At 45.5% G+C, this 24,279-nt stretch overlaps 1 protein-coding gene across 1 annotated transcript in view; it reads right to left on the bottom strand.

Annotated features, from left to right (window-relative positions):
- The window catches only part of LOC132407260 (probable voltage-dependent N-type calcium channel subunit alpha-1B), a 547,279-nt gene that overhangs the window by 130,142 nt on the left and 392,858 nt on the right, over positions 1–24,279 (bottom strand). Inside the window, exons 26-27 of the mRNA XM_059993521.1 lie at positions 7,351–7,447; positions 6,469–6,629 (exon numbers count right to left, since the gene is read on the bottom strand). Of these exons, the coding sequence (XP_059849504.1) occupies positions 6,469–6,629; positions 7,351–7,447 (258 nt within the window). The remainder of the gene's footprint in view (positions 1–6,468; positions 6,630–7,350; positions 7,448–24,279) is intronic.

A 24,279-nucleotide genomic window follows, 5' to 3' on the forward strand; every position in this document is an offset into this window, starting at 1 on the left:
CAGGTCATCCAGGAAGGATTTCAGCTGCCGCCTGTCATTCCCTGACACAGCATTCCTCTTCCCCTTCCCCTTCCGTCTGAGGATGACCCTCAGGGACTTCACCAGCCTCGGCATGCTAGGCCAGCGAAGCGAGGCTAGTTTAGGCCGATGCTTTGCACCAACGGAGGAGTGAATAAACTCTCTGATCTCCTCCACAGGTATCAATGGGGACTTCTCTGGAGGGGTGAGGATGTCCATTGTCTCGCTGTCAAATGAATCCCCCTCCAACCCCTCACTGCAGACAGATCCCCCACCGTCCTCCTCAGGTGGTGTATAAGGTGGCTGCCCCTGTAACCTACACTGCACAGCGGGTACCTCCCCTATACCTTCCCGCTCCACCGTCGCAGCAGTCTTACCCACAGTTGCGACGATGGAGGGAAAATCCCAAGGGACTCCCTGCAGGCCATTAGTTGATGGGGTCGGCATGCAGGTTACATCACCCTCCCCAGGAGACAGGCATGAAGGGGACCCCAGCAGCTCTGGCCCAATGGATTCACTGGCAGCCTGATGCTGACTGTGAGAGAGCCTGGTCTCCTCTCCACCTGTACTACTTAATACATTTGCCTCCAGGGAGGCGCTGACTGCTAAGTCCTGGGTGGAGGGCTCCAGGTCTGTTTTAGGCGTGCAAACAGGCCCAGCACTAGCTTCATGCATAACCACACCACCCACCCCAGGACTGGTGTCTACATCTGGGGATTCAGGGTTAGACACAACTCCCACCTGGATCCCCACCCCTTTCTGGGACTCCCCCTCATCTGCATTCTCTGCCCTCTTGGGGGAACAATCCCATCTCCTCTTCAAGCCGGAGGAGCACACAGGTGCGGAATTCACCGACAGCGCGGTACTCTCCGCTCCTATCGCCCCGTCCAACCGTACGCTTCCCCGAGTCTCCCCCTCCACCTCAGGGCAAATGGGCGTGAGCTCTGCGGTCTCGGGGGACGACTTCTTCACATGTTTCGACTTCTTCCTCGCTTTCTTGCCCCGCCCGGACTCCACCCCGTCCCTCGCCTGAACCTCCCCACACGTAGCCCCAGGATCACCCGCCTGAACCACAGGGGTAGGAGCAGACGTAGGAATAGGGGCAGGGTTAGAGACAGGGTCAGGGGCAGTCGTCAGGAGCATCTGTCCCACCTCCGTCAACTCTGCACCCGACTGAGTGAGTATGGTCTTGCAATCAACCCCGCCAAATGCCAGTTCGGACTCGATACCATTGACTTCCTGGGCCACAGAATTACTAAAGACAGGGCAACCCCTCTGCCCGCTAAGGTAGATGCGGTCCGCCACTTCCCCCGACCCACCACGATCAAAGGCCTTCAGGAATTCGTAGGTATGGTCAATTTCTACCGCCGCTTCCTCCCTTCAGCTGCCCGGATCATGCGCCCCCTGTTCGCCCTGATGTCAGGTCCGAGCAAGGACATTACCTGGGGCGAGGAGTCCGCCGCCGCTTTCGTTCAAACGAAGGAAGCTTTGGCTGACGCCGCAATGCTAGTACATCCCAGAATGGACGCCCCTACCGCCCTCACAGTGGACGCATCAAACACAGCAGTCGGTGGGGTGCTGGAGCAACTCATCGCAGGTCGCTGGCAACCCCTGGCGTTTTTCAGCAAACACCTGCGGCCACCCGAGCTCAAGTACAGTGCTTTCGACCGGGAACTGTTGGCACTCTACCTGGCAATCCGGCATTTCAGGTACTTCCTAGAAGGTTGGCCCTTCACCGCGTTCACGGACCACAAACCGCTTACCTTTGCGTTTACGAAAGCGTCCGACCCCTGGTCATCCCGCCAGCAACGCCACCTGTCCTACATCTCTGAATACACAACGGATGTCCGGCACGTCTCGGGTAAGGACAATGTCATGGCGGATGCGCTCTCTCGCCCTACCGTTCATGCCCTTTCCCAAGGGGTAGACTTTGAGGCGCTGGCAGAGGCACAGCAGGCGGATGAGGAGATTCCGAGTTACCGGACCGCAGTCTCCGGTTTGCAGCTCCAGGACCTCCCCGTGGGCCCGGGTGAGAGGACCCTACTCTGTGACGTCGCCACCGGCCAGCCCCGTCCGATCGTCCCGACAGCATGGCGGCGCCGCGTTTTCGACTCCATTCATAACTTGGCGCATCCCTCCATCCGGACGACTGTCCGGATGGTTTCCAGCAGGTTCGTTTGGCACGGACTCCGCAAACAGGTCAGTGAATGGGCCAGAACGTGCATGCACTGCCAGACGGCCAAGGTGCAGCGGCACACCAAAGCCCCACCGCAGCAGTTCCATCCCGCCCACCGGCGTTTCGACCACATTCATGTGGATATCGTGGGCCCCCTGCCAGTGTCGCGCGGAGCGCGTTACCTCCTGACTATCGTGGACCGGTTCACAAGATGGCCAGAGGCGGTCCCGCTCACCGACACCACCTCCGAATCTTGCGCCCGAGCCCTGATCGCCACCTGGATATCTCGCTTTGGTGTACCGGCCCACATTACCTCCGACAGAGGCGCCCAGTTCACCTCCAGCCTGTGGTCAGCTATGGCCAGCCTTTTGGGGACTCAGCTGCACCACACCACTGCCTACCACCCACAGTCGAACGGGCTGGTGGAGCGTTTCCACCGTCACCTGAAGTCGGCCCTCATGGCCCGCCTGCGAGGAGCCAACTGGGCGGACGAGCTTCCCTGGGTCCTACTCGGCATCCACACAGCGCCCAAGGACGACCTGCACGCCTCGTCGGCCGAGTTGGTATACGGCGCGCCCCTGGCCGTCCCCGGGGAGTTCCTACCAGCCCCAAGGGGGCAAGAGGAAGAACCTGCAGCAGTCCTGGGCAGACTTCGCGAGAAGCTCGGTAACCTGGCCCCCATACCCACTTCACAGCATGGGCGGCACCCGACCTGCGTACCCAAAGACCTACAGAACTGTAAGTTTGTGTTTGTACGAAGGGGCGGGCATCGGCCACCGCTGCAGCGGCCATACGAGGGGCCGTTTATGGTGCTCCGGAACAACGGGTCCACCCACGTTCGTGCTGGACGTTGGGGGGAAGGAGGAGGTTTTCACGGTGGACCGCCTCAAGCCGGCCCTTGTGGACCTGGCGCAACCGGCCGAGTTTCCGGCGCCTCGGCGCAGAGGCCGACCTCCCAAGCAGGTTCTGGCCCAGACTGTGGACATTGGGGGGTGTATCGCCGGTTCTGGGGGGGGGTTATGTGGCGACTCATTTCCTAGCGTATCCGAACCGACTCACAATTAGATAGCCTACGGGGGTTTGCGAGCACAGAGCTTTGGAGCCTCTTCGCCATGGGGGGCCGGTTGACAGAGGCTTAAAAGTGAGGCTGAAGTTTTCGAATAAAGTTTTTCCTTCGACTGCAATTACCGACTCCGTGTCGTAATTTTAGCGCTGCGTGTAGCACACCGCTACAACACGTTACTTTTAAATTACAGTGTGTAGAGGAGCAATGGGCAGGACAAAATCAACATCTCTTCTGCGGTGAGCCCATGGGTTAACTCTAGGAGACACAGGCTAGTCTGAAAAAGGATCCAGTGCTTTCCTGGCGTATAAACTCTCCTTGGGCTTCCAGCTGGCTACATGTACCCGATGTTTTGATGACAAACTCTGCCATCTTCATCAACGATAACTCCTGGGCATGTCTAGTCCAGTAGTGTTTATAACCCACCTTGTCCGTCCAACCTGATTGGTCAGTCCAATCAGGTTTCCGCTGTCCCACCCAGTTTACAATCGAATTCCAGTTCTTAGAGCGAGACCTGTGCTTTTGTTAAAATTCTCTTCCTCTTGTTTTATTTCAATGGCTTCCTTCACCAGGCAGTCCCAAAGCCATTGGTGAAATATAATAATTAGGCTAGTGTGACACAGGCACTGGCTAGTCTGATTAGAACAACAAAATTCAAACAAAACAGTGTGGAACCGGTAAGAAAGCAGATACGAATGGAATATTTCAGTGGTAGAAGCAGCAAAAACTCCAGAGACCGAACTTCATAGAAGATCATGAGTCTACAGTAGAAATGTGGAGATTACATCAGAATGAAAAGGGACTTCTGGCCAACGTGAGCTCCTATTCCTGAGTACTGATCTATTCTTATTGACTGTTTAGGGAGTGTCAGGGAAACCTCGTGGTGTGTGTGTGTGTGTGAGTGGATAGTTAATCTTGCAGGAATTGCACCTTTACTTTTATCCAATGGGTGGCGAGATGGAGGTTTGTCTCTACCAAAGGAGGTGTAAAGTGCTCCTTCCCTCAGCTGGCCTGCAGGTTACTTTTGGCCAAGGTGTAGCACTTGATTAGCACCCCGATCAGGGTCAAGTGAAGCCATGGGAGCAGGTGGTCGATGGTCCAATGAGCAGCTGGTGCATCTCACAAGAGTACTGGTAATGGCTGGGGTCACCCATCTTGTGAGGACACTGCCCAGAAGAAGACAATGGCAAACCAATTGCAATCATGGTCATGGAAAGATTGTGACCGCTCACGTCATACGACATGGCGCGTAACGAATGAACTAACCTTAATCCAGATTGCGTGAATTGCATGCCTTTTTGTGATTCCATCAATAAAGATGACCAATAGTTAACCTAAATTCTCTCCGGGGTTAACCAGCCGTTTATGTTGAAGGGGGAATTGAAGGGAGAGTTTGCAGCAGAGAGTGGCGAGAGGGAGTGGACACAGTCAAAGAAACCTGTAAACACTGTAAAATGTAGAGGGTGCAGAAAACTTCCAGTATCATTTGGGATCAGAGAGGGGAAAACCAAAATGGCAGTATGGAACTCTATCACCTCCCACATTTGCCTGGTGTTAGTGGGTCGACTCCAGGTGATTTAATGAGGCTGCACACCTGGCACTCACACAAAAGGTTACTGTGAAGGGTCTCTACAGTGTGACTACACCAAACTTATCTATGGAGCAGTGAGAGAGTATGCTATTGAAGAGAACCCTCCATGCATCTTGTCTGTACTTCTTGCTGCCTGAGTACAGCAGCCAGCTTTATCAAAGACTGCACCCACTCAGGTATTCTCTCTTCTCCCCTCTCCTATCAGTCAGAAGATACAGAAGTCTGAAAGCACATAGCAATAGGCTCAAGGACAACTTCCATCTAGCTCTGGAATGGACCTTATATGATATGATGGACTTTAATCTCATAATCCACGTTGTTTTGATCATACGCCTTATTGTTTACCTGCACTGCACTTTTTTCTGTAAGTTACACGTTATTCTGCATTCTGTTATTCCTTTACCTTCTTCTGTTTCAATGCAATATTTAATTATTCAATCTGTATAAACAGTATGCAAGACAGCTTTTCACATAATCAATACTAATACTGGTTAAAATGAAAATATTCTTTACAATTACTTATTTCACAATCAAAGTGGAAGTTATTTGCCTAGAAACTCTTCCCCTGTTATTAGCATAAGAGTCTGAGGGATAAGGGGCACTCCTTTGATGATACCAATGTGCATATTTTGGATGGGGAGGACAGGTGGCCTGAAGGAGGGGTTAGGAAAACCACCTTTGTCAAACTGGAAACACAGCCCTGAATAGAGGGGGTGGGGTACAACACCACCTATCAGCTCCCAACAATGCAGCCCTCACATCTCTACCTGGGTGTCACCACAACAGTTCACACCTCCTTACATGCAAGGATTAGACTAATGACCCTCATGTGATTGCTATATCTTTAAACAACTCACAGAGTTTATAACCTGGAAAACTCCCCACCATGGATTAGAATTGAAGACACCTCTTGGATAAATGGTGAAACGTCTTCTAGGCAACACAGAAAGTCCAGCTGCCTTGATTTGCTACTGCTTGATGCACAGTGTCTAATGGTGTTGTGCTGTGTTGTGACACGATGAAGCTTCAGAGAAGATTCAAAAGGACATTGTCGGGATAGCAGGACTTGAGTTGTCACGACAGGCTGGGTAGAATTTGACTTTCTCCAGGAATGCAGGCACCCAAGAGCTGACTTGATAGAGATAAAACATTACGAGAGAAATGGGCAGGGTAGGTAGTGATTATTTCCTTAAGGTAGGGGTGCCTGAGACTAGAGGGCATTGGGTTTTTGGTAGAGGGGGAGGGAGGAGGTTTATGGAGGATGTGTGGGTAGAATATCCACACAAACAGCACTTGGTGTTTGGAATGAGCTGCTGGAGAAGGTGGTCAAGGCAAGAACAAAAATGACATTTTAGAAGCATCTAGACAGGTAGTTGAATGCACAAGACATTGGCAATATAGAATTAATACAGGCAAGTAGGATTACTATAGATGGACGGAATGGTCAGTATAGACAGAGCAAGCTACATGACACTCAGTCCAACAAAGTCAGCTGAATTACTAGCACTAATGTTGCTGTCTGGCACTTTGTTCTACCACAAGAGGAAGAGTGCACAAGTGCAACATTAACTCAGCTTCACACTGCATTCCAGTTTGTCACGTTCATTTGTTAGATTTTACCTGCAGTCCTTTTCCAAATCCTTTGACTCATCAGTGCAGTAGAAGAATTTGCCCTTGAAGAGCTGCACAGCAATGACAGCAAAGATGAACATGAACAGCATGTAAACGGTGAGTATGTTCAGAACATTCTTCAGCGAGTTCACCACACAGTCAAAGACAGCCTGAAGGAAACACACCTGAAGTCAGATACTAACAGAACATCAGAAACAAGATGAAACCAGGAAAGGCATTGCCATGTTCCAATCAAACTTAAAGGATTACTGAGCTTGAAAATTGATACCTCTTGAGATCATGGGCCCCAAGTTTAACAGGCAGTGATCTCTGACCCATGGGTAAAAGGATATTTACATCTTCATGTCAGTGAATATCATTGTTACAGCATTAACAACCCTATTATAACATTAAATGCCTGAATTAAACTTCAATTGTTCGACTAAGAACTTGCCAAATCTTTATCTTGCAGCAATTATGACAGGAGGAGGAGGAGGAGGAGGAGGAGGAGGACCTACTTAAGGTGATCCTGCATCGTCTGCACAAAACTTAAAGCAGACATTTGAAGACTATTTCGCGATTATATTTGAAATGCAGGTTAAACAATCTCTTTTTAAGGACTTGTACCTGTTGTGTAGGACACATTTTCACAGAACGTGAATTGAGTAATTCAGGTATTAACAGAATGAAGCATCTAAACCAATTTCATGCTATACAATGCCTAATGAAAAAGAAACATAGCTAGACTTTGTAAGAAAACCAGCTTTGCAGAATGAAAACTAGTTGTGTACTAACTATAGTGGCCAAAAGGAAATATTTAGTTTCTTGATTTTACCAGCATTTCCCCAAAATGCTTTAATTGCGAAAGCACGATAATTCAAAATTCAGTACCTTTAACTTGGGCAGACGTTTGATAGTCTTCAGTGGCCTTAGGACACGGAGAACACGGAGTGACTTGATGGTGTTGAGGTCCTTTCCTTTGTTCCCGCTGACAAATAAAGTCCAGGAGTTAACCACCATTGAATGCAGGAATGAGGCAGACAAGAATTACAAACAGAGCACACCAGAGAAGGAGTGAAATGTTTAGTGGGAATAATTGTATAATACAGGGAGAGCAACCTCCAAGACTTCTATTACTTGATATGTAAAAGAGAAGATGCTTGAAAAAGGACCTAGTGCTTTCCCGGCATATATGACGAATAATCTCTTCAGCCGAGTGCAGGTATCAATTTAAAGAAGGTAATTAATATTATCATCTTTTAAAAATTGTGACTAAGGTACTTCCATAAAAACACAGAAGTATATTCAAATAGATAGACTGTTCATTGGGGAAACCACAATCCTCCTCATTATGATCTTGCACTTTGTTTAGCTGCACTGCACTTTATCTGTGGCTGTTATACTTTATCCTGCATTGTTATTGTTTTACATTGTCCTACCTCAATCCACTGTGTCATGGTCTAATCTGTATGAACAGTATGTGACAAACTTCTCACTGTATCTCTGTACATGTAACAATAATAAACCAATACTAATATTCAGAATCACAGGAAGCTTACCAGTCCTGTTACTCACTAACATAGATGTTTGACCCATTATCTCAGTAGGTCAATAAACTGAAGCAGTGTGTTCATTCTCCAACTAAACCCACTCTTGTTGGGGGTAGCATTGTCACTACATTCAGCCCATCTACAATTACTGATTAAAACTGGTACCATACGTTACAGAGGAAAGGGATTAACTGACTTTGTAGTTTTGTCTTCATTCAGTCGAGGAGTCTGAAGTAAAAATGAAGATAAAATGGCTGTTCTTTAGTTCTGTAACTGCAATAAGATGTTTTACTTCAGATTACTGGTCTGATCTGAATTTGACATGTTTAAATTCAATGAGAGTCCATCTCACCCCATTTGTCCAATGCTTTATTCCTGATTAAGCCCTTCCTCAGCTAGATTCCAATGATTTATTCTGGATGAAATTCATTGGCATTTTCCTTACAAATGAGGCAAGGCAGACTCTGAGACAGACTCCAAATGAGATTCAAATTGTATGCTTGTTTTGTTGCAGTGACCTGGCAAATGTTTGTGCAAGGACAAATAAAGTCTGCAATATTTTTAAAGAATTGAAAAATGAATAAAAAGAATTTTGACGGGCATAATCTTGAGGAGGTGCATTTTGTGCAGATATTTTATAGCCAACAGATGTTGTCTTCATTTCCCACAGAGCTCTGCCTCAGTTAACAACAAACACAGTGATGGACTCCAAGCACTGACCATTTTAATGGAGAAGGGAACATGTCACTATCTTAGAGGCAAACACTGTCACTAACACCTTAACAAGAGAGGAGAGGCTGTTGACAGGGCAAAATTACAGTCAACAGGGTGAGTTGCAATGTAAAAGGTGGACAAAATCGAAAAGGGTGATTACGGGACTGAAGGTGTAATATTTGAATACACGCAACATATGGAATAAGGTAGATAAACTTGTAGCACAGTTTCATGCTGAAATGTACAAAATTATAGGCATCGCTGAATCATGGCTGAAAGAAGATTTTTGCCAGGAGCTTAATGTCCAAGGATACATATTGGACAGAAAGGACAGGCAGGCAGACAGAAGGGGTGCCATTGCTCTGTTGATAAAAATGAAATCAGATCAACAGAAAGAGGTGACATAGGGTTGAATCAATGTGGATAGAGCTAAGGAGCAATTGACGGTGCTGGGCCTGCATTCACTAGAATTCAGAAGAATGAAGCGTGACCTATTTGAAACACATCAAATAGTGAAAAGTCTTGATAAAGTGAATGTGGAAAGGATGTTTCCTGTGGTGGGAGGGTGTAGGACCAGAGGACACAGCCTCAGAATAGAGGGGCTTCCTTTTAGAACAGAGATGGAGCAATTTCTTCAACCAGAGAGTGGTGAATTTGTAGAATTCGTTGCCACAGGCAGCTGTGGAGGCAGAGGTTCATGGATTCTTGACTGGTCAGGGCATGAAGGGTTGTGGGGAGGCTGAAGATTGGGGCTGAGAGGAAAAATGGATTAGTCATGATGAAATGGCAGAGCAAACTCGATGTGCCAAATGGCCTAATTCTGTTCCAATGCCTTATGGTACTCTGGTCTAATTACCTGCTGCCTTACATTTATATGTACAATGGAAGGTGTGTTTATAAAATATTTGTTCAAGATTCAAAGTAAATTTATTATCATTGTACATGTATATGACCTTATGCAATGCGGAGATTCATTGTCTTCTGGCATTCACAGTAAATACAGAAAACACAATAGAATCAATGAAAGATTGCATCAAAAGGATGGATAAACAACCAATGTACAAAAGACAACAGACAGTGTAAGTACAATAAGAAAAAACTAAATAGACAAACAATAAATATTGAGAACATAATATAAGAAAGCAAATCCAGTTTGTGGGATCATTTCAGTGACGGGGCGAGTTAAGTTTCCATACTAGGTTGTGATGCAACCTGTCAATATACTTTCCACCACACACCTACAGAAGTTTGTCAAAGTTTTAGATGTCATGCTGAATCTTGGCAAACTTCCAAGAAAGTAATGGCATGCTATTTTTGTAATGGCACTTACACGCTGGACGTAGGACAGATCCTCTGGGATAGCTTCTATATGAATCACCCTGGTTTCCTCGGCTGCGTAGGTCTAGGGAAGACAACCTCCAACCCTGCCAAACTCCTGAGATTGAGGCGTGCTCCCACCCCCCATTTGTGTGGATGCTGTGTAATTTGCTTCTCTAATTAGTGCCACGAAATAACAGACAGTGCACTGCATATGATTAAAGAAATTATATTTATGAATCTTAACTAAAGGGTTAGTAAAGAATAACAAAAAGAAAAGGGCCCATTCTAGTTAAACAGTCAAATGTGTGCAAGTTGGAGCTCATCTTGGACTTCTCTGTCACTCACACGCTGAGCCCTCGGTCAACGTGAAAGCACACACCACCTTCCAAATGTCGTTCGCAATCCATCTCGAACATCGGGTCTCCCATCAGATCATATGCTACAACTGGTTCTCCCCAGCGTCTTCTCTCTTCATCTTCTCTCAAACAAAAAGCTCAAGCCCAACCTTAGTGTCCCCCACCAGAAAACCTCCCCTTAATTGACCATCCAAATTGGATGTCAGACATTTCTTCTCTCTCTTGTCTTCAACAGTAACCCAAACAGGCATGGAAACGGAACAGACTGCTCTCACAGAACTGCCAAAATGAAATACATACAATGTAACAGTAAATAAATGAACCACGGCATTACACTCTCCCCCACCAAAATAGTCATGTCCTCGTGACTTTGAATAATTTGTCATCCCGTCATTAATAACACCATTCTCAAAGGAATTTCGTGACGTTAGAACCTCCAGTCCATTTGTAAATGGTTGTGCCATATCTCACTAGGGGGTTAATCACAACCACTTTGTTCTCTCGGTGCTACATAGGTCAGCCTATCTGGGGTCTCCTGATCCTTTGAGACCTCCGCATCCCATCATCTATGTCTTCAGTTTTAGACATTCCTTAGGATACCTCTGGTCTACATGGTGAGGCCTTCCCCCGTCTATTACTCGTGTCTTCCGGCAACACGTGTCCCTCTGCCACTTGGCTGAGCTCAGTTACTTTAGAGCCCAGCCCCCTTTCTCACATCAGACACATACTTCAGATAAGTCTTCTCTTTATCAGCCTCACCCATGGGTATCTGGTAATACCCACTCCTCAAATCCAGCACACTGAACCACATCACACCATTCAGGCAGGCCAATGCATCCTCGATTCTCAGGACTGTATATTGGCTGAGGACTGTACGCCCGTTGAAAGTCCAATAGTTCTCACACATCAGTACCTTCCCATTCTTCTTGCTGGCCACCACCAGCGGAGACATGCAAGGGCTTCTAGACAGTGCTGGTCCCAGCTTCCACCAATGTTGCCGAAAGTCTTCCACCTTTGCAGGTACCAGGAAGTCCCCAAAGCTGAATGACTCAGCAGTCAACTTTCTTCTTTTCGGAGTTCTTCCCTGGCTTGTCTCACAGGGACGATAGGCATTACTGTCACTGGGGAGAGGTGCACCATTGGCATCCCCTGCCTGAGGGTGACCTCCCTCTCTGAAGTGTTCCTGACACCCACTGTCATTCTGTTCACCTGTACAACCGAGGGCTTCTGCAGTTCGGGCCTCACCAGTACCCCAGCAGGTATGCCTGACCCCTCTTGGTGGTCTTCCGGAGCATCCACCAAGAGGGCCTCGGCATCAGACGTTCCGGGAAATTTGGAGTTTCCCATCACTCTCGCTACTTCCCCAGGCTGTAACACAACTAGTTTTGACTGGGTGAACCACACGGTCCCTCTTTATCTGGCCCAGTGCAGCCATGCATTTCTTCAAAAGCAGCTCAAAACACCGTGTGAATGGACAATGTTTTCACAAAGCTCTCTCCAACTCTCTCTTTGCAGGCTCCCACTAGTCTCCTCAAAATAGGAGTATTCATCCCCGCAGACCTTTCAGCTTCCCAAGCACCTTCTTTGTAATAGCAACTACACTCATTTCTGATCCCTGACTTCCTTAAATTTCTGGTATGCTGCTGATGCCTTCCACGGTGACGATTGACACAAAAAATTTATTAAGTTCATCTACATTTCCTTGTCTCCCATTACTACCTCTCCAGTATTATTTTCTAGTGATATGATATTCACTCAGGCTTCTCTTTTATTCTTTATCACCTTTTGGTATCCTCTCTCATATTATTGGTTAGCTTACTTTCAAATTCCATCTTTTCTCTCCTTATTGCTTTTTGAAGTTTCCCCTTGTGGATTTTAAAAGCTTCCCAATCTTTAATCTTGGATGAATCTTTGCAATCTCTCTAGTGCTTCTACATTATTTTCTTAATATGGTGATCACAACTCTTATGTCTGATCTAGAAAGTAGAACAATAAATGTAGAACTTGGAACTGTATAGTGCTTTATGGTTCCTTTGGCCCACAATACTGTGCCAACCAATACAGACATAGAAACGTAGAAAACCTACTGCATAATACAGGCCCTTCAGCCCACAATGCTGTGCCGAACATACTCCGCGATCAATCTAACCCCCGTTTCTTACCCAGCCCTTTTTCTCCACTTTTATTACATCCATGTAGCTATTTCTTAAATGTTCATATGGTAGCAGCCTCTATCACCAACCCCAACAAATGAATTCCAGACACCTACTTCTCTGTGTTTATAAAAAACCACTACCTCTGACATTTCCCCTAAACTTTCCCCCACTCACCTGAAATGGACATGCTCTGATTTTGGCTACTGCTGCCCTCGGAAAAAGATGTTAGCTTCAGCTCTATCAATATCTTTCATAATCTAATACACCTCTATCGAAGTCACCTCATCCTCCTCCACTCCAAAGTGAAAATCCCTCATAAGGCATGCTCGCTGATCTAGATAGTATCCTGGTAAATCTCCTCTGCACCCTCTCTGAAGATTCCACATCCTTCCTATAATGAGGCAACCAGATCTAAATACTCCAAGTGTGGACTAACAAGAGTTTGTAGAGCTGCAACATTACCTCAAAGCTCTTGAACTCAATCCCCCAACTGCTGAAGACAGCACACCTTACACTTTCTGAAACATTCTATCAGTGTGTGGCTACTTAGAAGGATGTAGAGACTTGGACCGCAAGATCCCTCTGTTAAGAATCCTGCCATTAACCTTGTACTCCACCTTCAAGTTCCATATTCCAAAGAGTATGACTTATTACCATGCTGAATTTCTAAATAAATAATAATTTTCCTATTGAACTCCCACCTGCCAAGTTCTGGATCCTGTGTATATGCCATTGCAACCTATGACAAGCTTCTAGACGCTCCACCACACCAACCTTCGTGTCACCTGAAAACCTACTAGCCCCCCCCCCCTTTCGCTTCTTCATCCAAGATTTATAAAGATCACAAAGAGCAGGGTTTCCAGAACAGATCCCTGTGGAACACCATTGGTCACAGACCTCCAGTCAGAATATGCTCCATCTGCCACTGCACTCTGACTTCTGAGGGCAAAACAATCCCGAAGGCATTCAGCCGCATTTCCATGGATGTCATGCCTTATGACTCTCTGGGTCTAAATAGAGTTCAACAGGCCAGACAGCATCTATGGAAAAGAGTAAACAGTTTCGGGCTGAGGCACTCGTAGTCCTGATGAAGGGTCTCTGCCCAAAATGTCAACTGTTTACTCTTTTCCATCGAAGCTGCCTGGCTGCTGAGTTCCTCCAGCATTTTGTGCGTGTTGCTTGGATTTCCAGCACCTGCAGATTTGCAGCGAGAGTTCAATGCATGTTTGGTGAAACTTCCCTGTGATTTAGTCCTCATGGAGTTATACCACACAGGAGCACACCCTTCAGCCCACCTGGTCCATGCTGAACATCAGACACTTAGTTACACTAATTCATTTTAGTCTCTCCAACTCTCCACAAGCTCCGGCACCCACCTCCATATTAGAGACACTACAGTGACCAATTACCATCCCTCAGGTCTTTGCAACATGAGAGGAAACCCACATAGTCACAAGAAGAACATACAAAAGGACATTGCAAGTCAGAGTTTGAAATGACGCAGAGCATTACCTGCTATGCCACTGCACTGCTCCCTGAGTCTATCCATCTATAACTAACCCAGGACTTGGTTTGCTTTTTATGGGCTTGCTGACACCTTTTAGTATTCTGCTATGCTTGTTCTGTCCAGAACTATTTCCATCAACAATTTGTAATCATCTTCAACCTGAATAATTACCTCAAGCCTAACTGCAACACACACAAAATGCTGGTGGAACGCAGCAGGCCAGGCAGCATCTATAGGAAGAAGCACTGTCGACGTTTCGGGCCGGGACCCTTTATCGGGACTGACTGAAAGGAAAGATAGTAAGAGATTTGAAAGTGGGTGGGGGGGGGGGAGGAATGCGAAATGATAGGAGAAGACCGGAGGGGGTGGGGTGGAGCTGAGAGTCGGAAAGGTGATTGGCAAAAGGGATACAGAGCTGGAGAAGGGAAAGGATTATGGGACCGGAGGCCTAGGGAGAAAGAAAGGGGGAGGGCAGCACCAGAGGGAGATGGAGAACAGGCAGAGTGATGGGAAGAAAGAGAGGAAAAAAGGGGAGGGGTTAAAAAAACTAAATATATCAGGGATGGGGTAAGAAGGAGAGGAGGGGCATTAACAGAAGTTAGAGAAGTTCCCCTCCCCCTCCGTTCAAATCTCTTACTATCTTTCCTTTCAGTTAGACCTGACAAAGGGTCTCGGCCCGAAATGTCAACTGTGCTTCTTCCTATGGATGCTGCCTGGCCTGCTGTGTTCCACCAGCATTTTTTGTGTGTTGCTTGGGTTTCCAGCATCTGCAGATTTCCTCGTATCTGCATTCTGTAAGTTATGATTAAGCCAGAAGAGGCTAATACAGGTTTCAGCTGATAGAAAAAATTAGTAGCTTGACGTAGCAATTCCTCATGTATATTTGAAGTACAGTCCAACCAAGGCTGCTAAAATGCAGTGAGTCAAACAAAGTATATTCTTCCCAGCCACTAACATGAATTGCAAGTGAAAAGAAAAGCATAAAAGGTCAGGTTGCAAGTCCAGTGGAAGAGACAAAGCTGGTGCTTCACGTCCAATGCATAGTCTGAAAGCTTTCTGTTTTTCTCCATATTTAATATACTTTTTCCTCCTTATTTATGTACAACACTCAGAAACTTAATGAAGGAACAGTGCTGAAACAAAACAGCAAATGTGATTTACAAACATGAGAAAGAAAGCAGATTCTAGAAATCCAAAGCAATTTGCACAAAATGCTGGAGGAACTCAGCAGGTCAGGCAGCATCTATGGAAATGAATCGTCAACATCAATGTTTTGGGCCAATATCGTTCGTCAGGATTGGAGAGGAAGATGAGAAGTCAGAGTAAGAGGATGGGGGGAGAGAGGAGGAAGAAGTACAAGGTGGCAGGTGATAGGTGAAACCAGGAGAGGGGGATGGGTGATGTAAAGAGATGGGAAGTTGATTGGTGAAAGAGATAAAGGTCTGTAGAAAGGGGAAATTGATAGGAGAGGACAGAAGGCCATGGAAGAAAGGGAAAAGGGAGCAGCACTAAGGGAGGTGATGGGAAGGTAAGGAGAAAGGTGAGATAGTGAAATGGGAATGGGGAATGGTGAAGGGGTGGGGGGGGGGAATTACCAGAATTTCAAGGAATTGATTTTTAATGCCAATAGGTTGGAGACTACACAGACGGAATATAAGGTGTTGCTTCTCTGACCTGATCATGGCCTCATTGCAGCAGTCGAGGAGGCCACATGTTGGAATGGGAACGGGAAGTAGAATTGAAATGGGTAGCCACCAGGAAATCTGCTTTCTGTGACGGAAGGAGTGAAGGTGCTCGGCAAAGCAGTCACCCAATCTACTTCAGGTCTCAGCGATATACAGAAATCCACACCGGGAGCACCAAATACAGTATACAATCCTACCAGACTCACAGGTGAAGAGTCACCTCAACCTGGAAGGGCTGTTTGGGAGCCTGAACGGTAGTGAGGGAGGAGGTGTAAGGGCAGGTGTAACAATTGTTCCACTTGAAAGGATAAGTGCCAGGAGGGAGATCAGTGGGAAGGCATGAGTGAACAAGGGAGTGATCCCTGTGGAAAGCAGAAAATGGGGGGGAGGGAAAGATGTGGGATCCCACTGGAAATGGTGGAAGTTATGGAGAATTATGTGGAAGCTAGTGTGGTCATATGTGAGCATAAGAAGAACCCTATCCTTGGTGTGGTTATAGGAGGGTGGGGTGAGGGCAGACATGTGCGAAATGGCAGAGATGCAGGTGAGGCCAGTGTTGATGGTGGAGGAAGGAAAGCCCATTTCTTTGAAGAAGGACATCTCAGTTGTTCTGTAATGAAAAGCCTAATCCTAAGAGCAGATAATTTCAAAGGATTTGATTTCTTTTTTTTATATATACCAACAGAGCCACGCCAGCCCCTCAGCCTACCTGCCTGTCCTTCAGATACAATATATCCTTGGATGTTAGGTTCCCAACTATAATCTTCGTTCAGCCACGGCTCAGTGATGTCTACAACATAAGACCGTAAGACCAAAAGCCATAGGAACAAAATTAGGCCTTTGGCCCATCGAGTCTGATCTGCCATTCAATCACGGATGATCCTTTTCTCCCCTCCTCAGCCCCACTCCCCGGCCTTCTTCCCATAACTTTTGAAGCTGTGTCCAATCAAGAACCTATCAATCATTATACCTGCCAATCTCTAACTGCACTACAAGATCATGTTCCTTATTTCGTATACTGTGGGCATTCAAGTCACCCTCTTTGATATTGTCCACCTGTTACACTGTGACTCATCCCACTGACTGCAATTTGCCCTATCATCTTTCTGTCCTTCCCGACAGCCTCACTACACACTGACTCTGCTTGAAGGCATTATCCTGATCCACAGCCCTATTCCTTTCCCATTCTCTATTTCCCAGTTCTGAAATATTATCAACTGCATGGATGCTGCCAGAATCATAGAGTCGTAGAAAAGTACAGCACAGAAACCGGCCCTTCGATCCATCTAATCCATGCCAAACTATTTAAATTGCCTACTTCCATCAACCTGCAGTGGAACCATACTCCTCCATACCCCTATCCAAACTTCTCTTAAACATTGAAACTGAGCTCATGTGCATCACTTGTGCTGGCACCTCATTCCACACTTTCACAACCCTCAGAGGGAAGAAGTTTCCCATTATATTCCCCTTAAACTTTTCACCCTTAACCCATGACCTCTAGATACCTCAATGGAAAAAAGATTGCTGGCATTTCCGTATCTACACCCCTCATAATCTTGTATACCTCTATCAAATCTCCCCTCAATCATCTATGTTCTAAGGAATAAAGTCCTAAACTATTCAATCTTTCCTTATAACTCAGGTCCTCCAGGCCTGGTAACATCCACTAGGCTCAGGCCTCCAGTCAAAGAGGCAACCCACTCCCCCCACCCTTCCCCAGCTTCTCCCAGAAAGCCAATGTCTAATCCAATTTACTACAGTATTTCAGCTTGAATATCGAGTGACTGAACCTTCTTGAACAACTTCCTATGCAGAACCTTGTCAAATAACTTGTTGTAGTCTATGTAGACAACATCCATTGCCTTACCTTCATCAACTTCCCTGGTAACTCCCTCGAAAAACTCTATAAGGTTGGTTAGACACACAAAGCCATGCTAACTATCCATAATCAGTGCATACAAATACTCATATATCCAGTCCCTTGAAATTCCTTCCAATAACTTTCCCGCTACTGATGGCAGGCTCACCGGCCTATGATTTCCTGGGGGTTTTTTTGAGCCTTTCTTAAACAGTGGAACACATTAGCCATCCTCCAACACCTCAGCTGTTCCAAAGGATGGTTTAAGTATCTCTGGTAGGGCTCCTGCAATTTCTGCACTTGCCTCTCACAGGGTCTGAAGGAGCACCTTGTCAGTTTCTGGGGATTTATCCACCCTAATTTGCCACAGGACAACAAACACCTCCTCTGTAATCTGTATAGGTCTATGACCTCACTGTTGCTTTAATTCACTTTTGTAGACACTGTGTCTGTCTCCCAAGTAAATACAGATGTAAAAAGTCCACTTTACATCTCCCCTTCTCTTTTGACTCTGTGCTTAGATTACCATTCTGATCTCCCAGAGGACAGATTTTGTCCTTTCTAATCCTTCTGCTCTGAGCATATCGATAGAATTCCTCAGTATTCTCCTTCAGCTTCTCTGCTAGGGCAACCTCATGCCTTCTTTTAGTCTACCTGATAGCTTTTTCAAGTGTCCTCTTGCATTTCTTATTCTCTTCCAGCACCTCATTTGTTCGTACCTGCCTATACCTGCTTTGCAGCTTCTTTTCTTAATATCTCATGAAAACCAAGGTTCCCTAAACCTGTTATCTTTATCTTTTATTCTGACAAGCACATACAAACTTTGTACTCTCAGAATTTTGCATTTGAAGGTCTCCCACTTAATATGTACACTTTTGCCAGAAAACAGCCTGATCCTTGCCAGATCCTTGCCAGATCCTTTCAGATACCATCAAAACTGGCCTTTCTCCAATTTAGAGTTTCAACCTGCAGACCAGAACCATCTTTTTTTTCCCATAATCACTTTGAAACTAATGGTATTGTGATCACTAGATGCAACACTTTCACCTACACAATCTTCTGTCACCTTCCCTGTTGCATTTCCAGGGCAGATCCAGTATTGCATGCTCTCTCATTGGGACTTCTATGTACTGATTAAGGAAACTTACCTGAACACATCTGACAAGCTCTATCCCATCTAGTCCTTTTACAGTATGGGATTCCCAGTCAATATGCGGAAAGTTAAAATCACCTACTGTAACGGCGTTTCTTGCAACATTCTGCAATTCCTTAACAAATTTGTTCCTCCAAATCTCTCAGACTGTTGGGTAGTATGTAATGTAGCCCCATTAATGTGACCACACCTTTCTCATTCTTCAGTTCCGACCACAAAGCCGCACAAGACGAGTTCTCTAGTCTGTCCTGACTAAGCTGTGTCGAGACATTTTCCCTGACTAGTAACACCACTTCTCCTTCTTTAGTCCTTCCCACTCTGTCACGTCTAAAACAATAGATCCCGAGATTATTCAGCTACTGGTTCTGCCCCTCCTACAACTAAGTCTCACTAGTGGCTACAATATCAAAATTCCAGGTGTTGATCCCTGCCCGAAGCTCATCTGCATTTCCTACAATACATCTTGTATTGAAATATAGGCAGCTCAGGACATTAGTCCCAGCGTGCTCAACCTTTTGATTCCTGACATCGTCTGAGGTCTTAACAACATCTGTCTCCACAACCTTTCCACTATCTGTTCTGGTATTCTGGTTTATAAGCACCACCACCCTCCCAAAATTCCTGCCAGGATATTAGTCCCCTTCCAGTTCAGATGCAAACTGTCCCTTCTGTACAGGTCTCACCTTCCCTGGAAGAGAGCCCAATGATCCAAAAATCTGATGCCCTCCCTCCTCCTCAACTCCTTAGCCATGTGTTAAACTGTACGATCTTCCTGCTTCTGGCCTCACTAGCATGTGGCACGGGTAGTATTCTTGAGATTACAACCCTGGAGGTTCTTCCCTTTGATATAGCACCTAACTCCCTGAGCAGAACCTCGTCACTCTTCCTACCTATGTCATTGGTACCTACATGGATCATGACCTCTAGCTCCTCACCCTCCCACTTAAGAATACCAAGGACTCGATCCAAGATGTCCTGGATCCTGGCACCTGGGAGACAATATGCCATCTGGGAATCTCATTCTCATCCACAGAACCTCCTTTCTGTTGCCCTAACTAATGAATCCCCTATCACCATAGCTCACCCTTTCTCCCTTCCTTCCCTTCTGAATCAGAGCCAGACTCAGTGCTGAAATGAAATGACTGTGACTTTCCTCTGATAGATGATCCCCCCCCCAACAGTATCCAGAGGTTCAAAAATTCAAAGTACGTTTATCATCAGATTATGTATAAATTATATAACCATGAAATTTGTCTGCTTACAGGCAGCCACAAAGCAAGACACCAAAAAGAACCCAATTTAAAAATAAAGACCAACACCCAATGTGCAGAGAAAGAGAAAAAAAAAACACAAATCATGCAAACAATAAAAGTGAGCAACAGCATTCTGAACCATATTGAGTCCTCAGATCCAAATGCCCAGAGCAGCCCGGAGTAGGCCCAAAGCCTCAGTCTCAGTTCACATATTAGCAGGGGAAATCACCATAAGGCTCGCAGAAATGAAGCACAGCAGCCACAGCAGCCTCAAAGCCTCAGCGTGGAATCAGCCCAACCCTCATCTCCAGGCCTGATAACCTGCCTTTCCAGTTTATCTGGGCCTGTGTTTTAATTGTGCAAACAACGTTAGGACCAGGGCTGCTCTGCATCAATATGCTCCAGGCCTAGCTCTCACCACTTAGCAATATGTTCCAGGCCTTGACCTCACTGCCCAGCAATATGGCCTGGGCCTAGACGTCATGGCCCAACCCAAATCCATTCTCAACCTTTCAAATCGGCTTGGCGCTTAGAGTGATCCAACTTCACACCCAGGTTAGTTGGATGGGCATTTAAACTCCTCTACCTCAGTTCCTCCTCTCCGAATTGCTCACTCCAAGTCCATCTGCGACTCGAGCACAGTATGCTTTGGTTTTGCAACACATCAGCATGGCTCATCCCTCCAATCAGCTTCATTTAAACTCACCTCTTCATTGCTTGCAGTGATAATTTACCACAATTTACTTCAGAAAAGGTGTCATTAATAATGTTTTCAGTCAAATTTCTTGCCTTTCGAATTACCGGTGAGCTGTCGCTTGCCTTCAGTAGCGCCATCTTAAACCGATTACCATTTGTTGAGGGGAGTGTTGGTCACAAGGGTACTTTGCACTGCACTGGCTGTTCAACCCCTTTCCCCTTCCTGGCTGTCACCTAGATTCCTGTGCCTGCACCTTGGGTGTAACTCATTCTCTGTATGTTCTATCCATCACCTGCTCAGCCTTCCAAATGGGGTTCATCCAGTTCCAGCTCTAACTTCTTAATGTGGAGTGTTCAAATGTGAATGCTTCTTAAAAATGCAGCTGGATGCACCCCTTGCAAGGAAGCCATCAGGGCCACTGGAGGTCTCCCTGAGTATTTCCAAGGCTTTCTATTTTTGTGTGCTCCTCTACGGCTCTCCCAATGCTAAAAGAGTATCCCAATGAGTGCAACAAGTTAACCGGCACCTATTCAGGAACGTTCAAGCAGGGAGAGGTGATTGAATAAAGGAGATGTATTCTTCAAATACTCTCCATGGAGCTGAGGAGGAGTGGAGTGGATGAACAGAGAACAGCTTCTCAGCTTGTGTTGTGTTCGGTTTTGAAAAGCAATGTATTCTGGTCCACTCACAGCCTTGTACTACAGTGATAAACCTGCTGAAGCATCTTCCGGGAACATTAACAGATACCACTGGACAACAAGGATTTTGCTTCCTGAATACCTTTAGGTATACCTTATGAATTTGGGCTACTGATCATGAAAATCACTGTGAAATTTCCCTATCATGCACCATTTTTTGAAATCACTTACATTTATTATTTCAATTCATAATTTAAGTCAATTAAAATGTTGCCTACAATGTAAGCTCAAAAGTTTCCTATCTTGTTCAGGTATGCTTGGGTATGCTTAGGCGGTGTGGCTGCTGCATGGCAGGACAGGTTTCAGTAATAATTATTGGGTTCAGGAATGTAAAGATGGAATTTGCTATCACCAGGCACAACATTTCTATGAAGGATTTTGATATTTGAGACAGATGCTTCCCAGAATAACTGATGCCAAGATTAAGGAAAGCATTTTTGTTGATCCACAAATCAAACAGGTCATCAATGACAGGCAATTTGAAGAATTTCTAGTGGGACCGGAGAAAATCACATGGAAGGCATTCAAGGAAGTTGTTGAAATTTTTCTCGGCATCTACAGAGCACCAAACTATATGCAGCTGGTTGGAAGCATGTTTCCAGCGCATAAAACCATGAAGTGCAACATGCCACTAAAGATTCATTTTCAGCATTCCCATTTAGACTTCTTCCCCACAAATCTTGGTGCTGTCAGTGACGAGCACGGTGAAAGGTTTCACCAGGACATTGCGGTCATGGAGAAAAGATACCAGGGCAACTGGAATCCATCAACGTTGGCGAATTAATGTTGGATACTTAAGTGAGGAGCCTCAGACACTGAGTACAAATGAAAATCATTAACAAAGTATTTTTAACTTAGTTGAACTATTGCAAAGCATCAGCACCATTATGCAATTAAACACAGTATATTCATTAAATTTAATTTGTTGTTTCTCCAAATTCCTATGTGATACAAGAAGTCTGAAATTATATTTGTGTTCATCTTCAAGCAGTCTATCATAAACGAAAAGAAATTCTGAGGAAGCAACACTTCTGAAAAAAATTGTTGTGCAGGGTATTCAATGGTTTGTGCTGAAATGCTGAGCCCTGGCTCAGAATGTGAACTTGTACAAAGCTTCGATTATCCTCAGGCTTTTGGGCAGAAGGGCAGTCTGTATTTTATAATACATATTATTATAATAAACTACTAATTTTATAGCTTCACACCTAAATTTCCCACTATTTTTTTTACATACACATGATTTTTAAGTATAAATACTGAGGCATTCATAAATCCAAAATAACTCAATAACTCTGCCAAGGAAGGCAGGCAAGCTGAATGCCTTCTTCACTACCCTATTTACCTATGTTGACATTTTTAGGCAACTTTAACCTTGCATCTCGAGGTCCTTCTGTATATCAACAATTCTAAGGTTTACTGTTTGTGTTCTGCCAGCACGAGAGAACCCAAATTTGTCTGGATTATTTTACAACTGCCACTGCTCCACTCAACTTTTCAGATGATCCATGTCCCTCTACATTGCTGGCAACCACCTTCACTATCTTAGTATTGTCAGAAAACTTTCTTGTCGGATCACAGACATTCTCATGCAAGCCATTTAAAAAATGGCACACAATGAAGGTCGCAACACCAATCCCTGTAGTACAACACTGGTTACAAACTTTGTCAGCGAAGCAACCCACCACCATGCCAATTTGGGAATCAGTTTTCCAAAATAACTTGGATCCCATGTGAAGCAGTCTATATTGCTGGATCTTGTCCAAAACTTTGCTATGGTCAACGCAGAGCTTGCTTCTTGCTTACTTCCTCGAAAAACTCGATCCGATTTGTGAACGAGAGACTGTAGATGTTGGACATCTTGAGCAACAAGCACAAAATTCTGGAGGAACTCAACAAGTTACTCAGCATTTATGGTGGTGAATAACCAGTTAATGTTTCAGGCCGAGACCCTTCACAGGGCTTCCCTTGCAGAAGGCTGTGTTGACTGACAGATCAATCTCTGGCTTTCCAAATGATAACAAATGCCATCCTGAGAATTTTTTCAATAGCTGCCCTACCGGTCTGTAGTATCCTAGTTTATCCCTACACCTATCTAGGCAGTGTTTTGTAAAGTTGAAATCTAATGTCCCAACGTTCATCTGCTAATCCCCATCCTCTGAAGGAAAACATGCCACATGCCTTCTTCACCATTCCATATCAACCTGCATTGCTGCTTTTAGCGAACTATGGACTTGATCCCCAAGGTCCCTCTGCTCATCAACATTCCCCAGTACCTTATTTATTATGTGCACTGTATCTCTATTTGGCTTCCAAAACGTCTTCATGTAGCAGTTTCAACATTGAAAGTATCACCCTGATTTTGATGTTTGTTTTTGATGCATTTATATTTACCTACATACCTCATTCAAAAATCTGTGCTTAGACAATGTTTAACCTGGATCCAATTTCTACAGCTGTCTAAACTCTCATGTCCTCTTTTATGTTTATCTTTTGTTGTCAGACTGCAATACCCCAGGGTGTGCTCACCGCACAGCTTTCCAAGTTCAGGAGTTATCCTTCTCTGAACCAGCTACGTTCCCAGAATACAGACGCCGATGTGAAATACAGAACACAGCCTCAGCAAGGTTGACCCAGGTTCAAAGTCACCTCATGTCGCTCCTGTGACTCCCGCAGCCACATACTCCAGCTCATCATAGACACAAGCGAGTCTGCAGATGCTAGAAATCTTCAGCAACACACACAAAATGGTGGAGAGACTCTGCCTGTAATGTCAACCGTTTATTCCCCTCCGCAGATGCTGCCCAACCTGGTGAGTTCTTCCAGCACTTTCTGTGTGTCACTCATTGCAATATTTTGTTCTCTCCCACCTG

This window comes from Hypanus sabinus, chromosome 18 (genome assembly GCF_030144855.1).
Source record: "Hypanus sabinus isolate sHypSab1 chromosome 18, sHypSab1.hap1, whole genome shotgun sequence".
Classification (NCBI taxonomy): domain Eukaryota; kingdom Metazoa; phylum Chordata; class Chondrichthyes; order Myliobatiformes; family Dasyatidae; genus Hypanus; species Hypanus sabinus.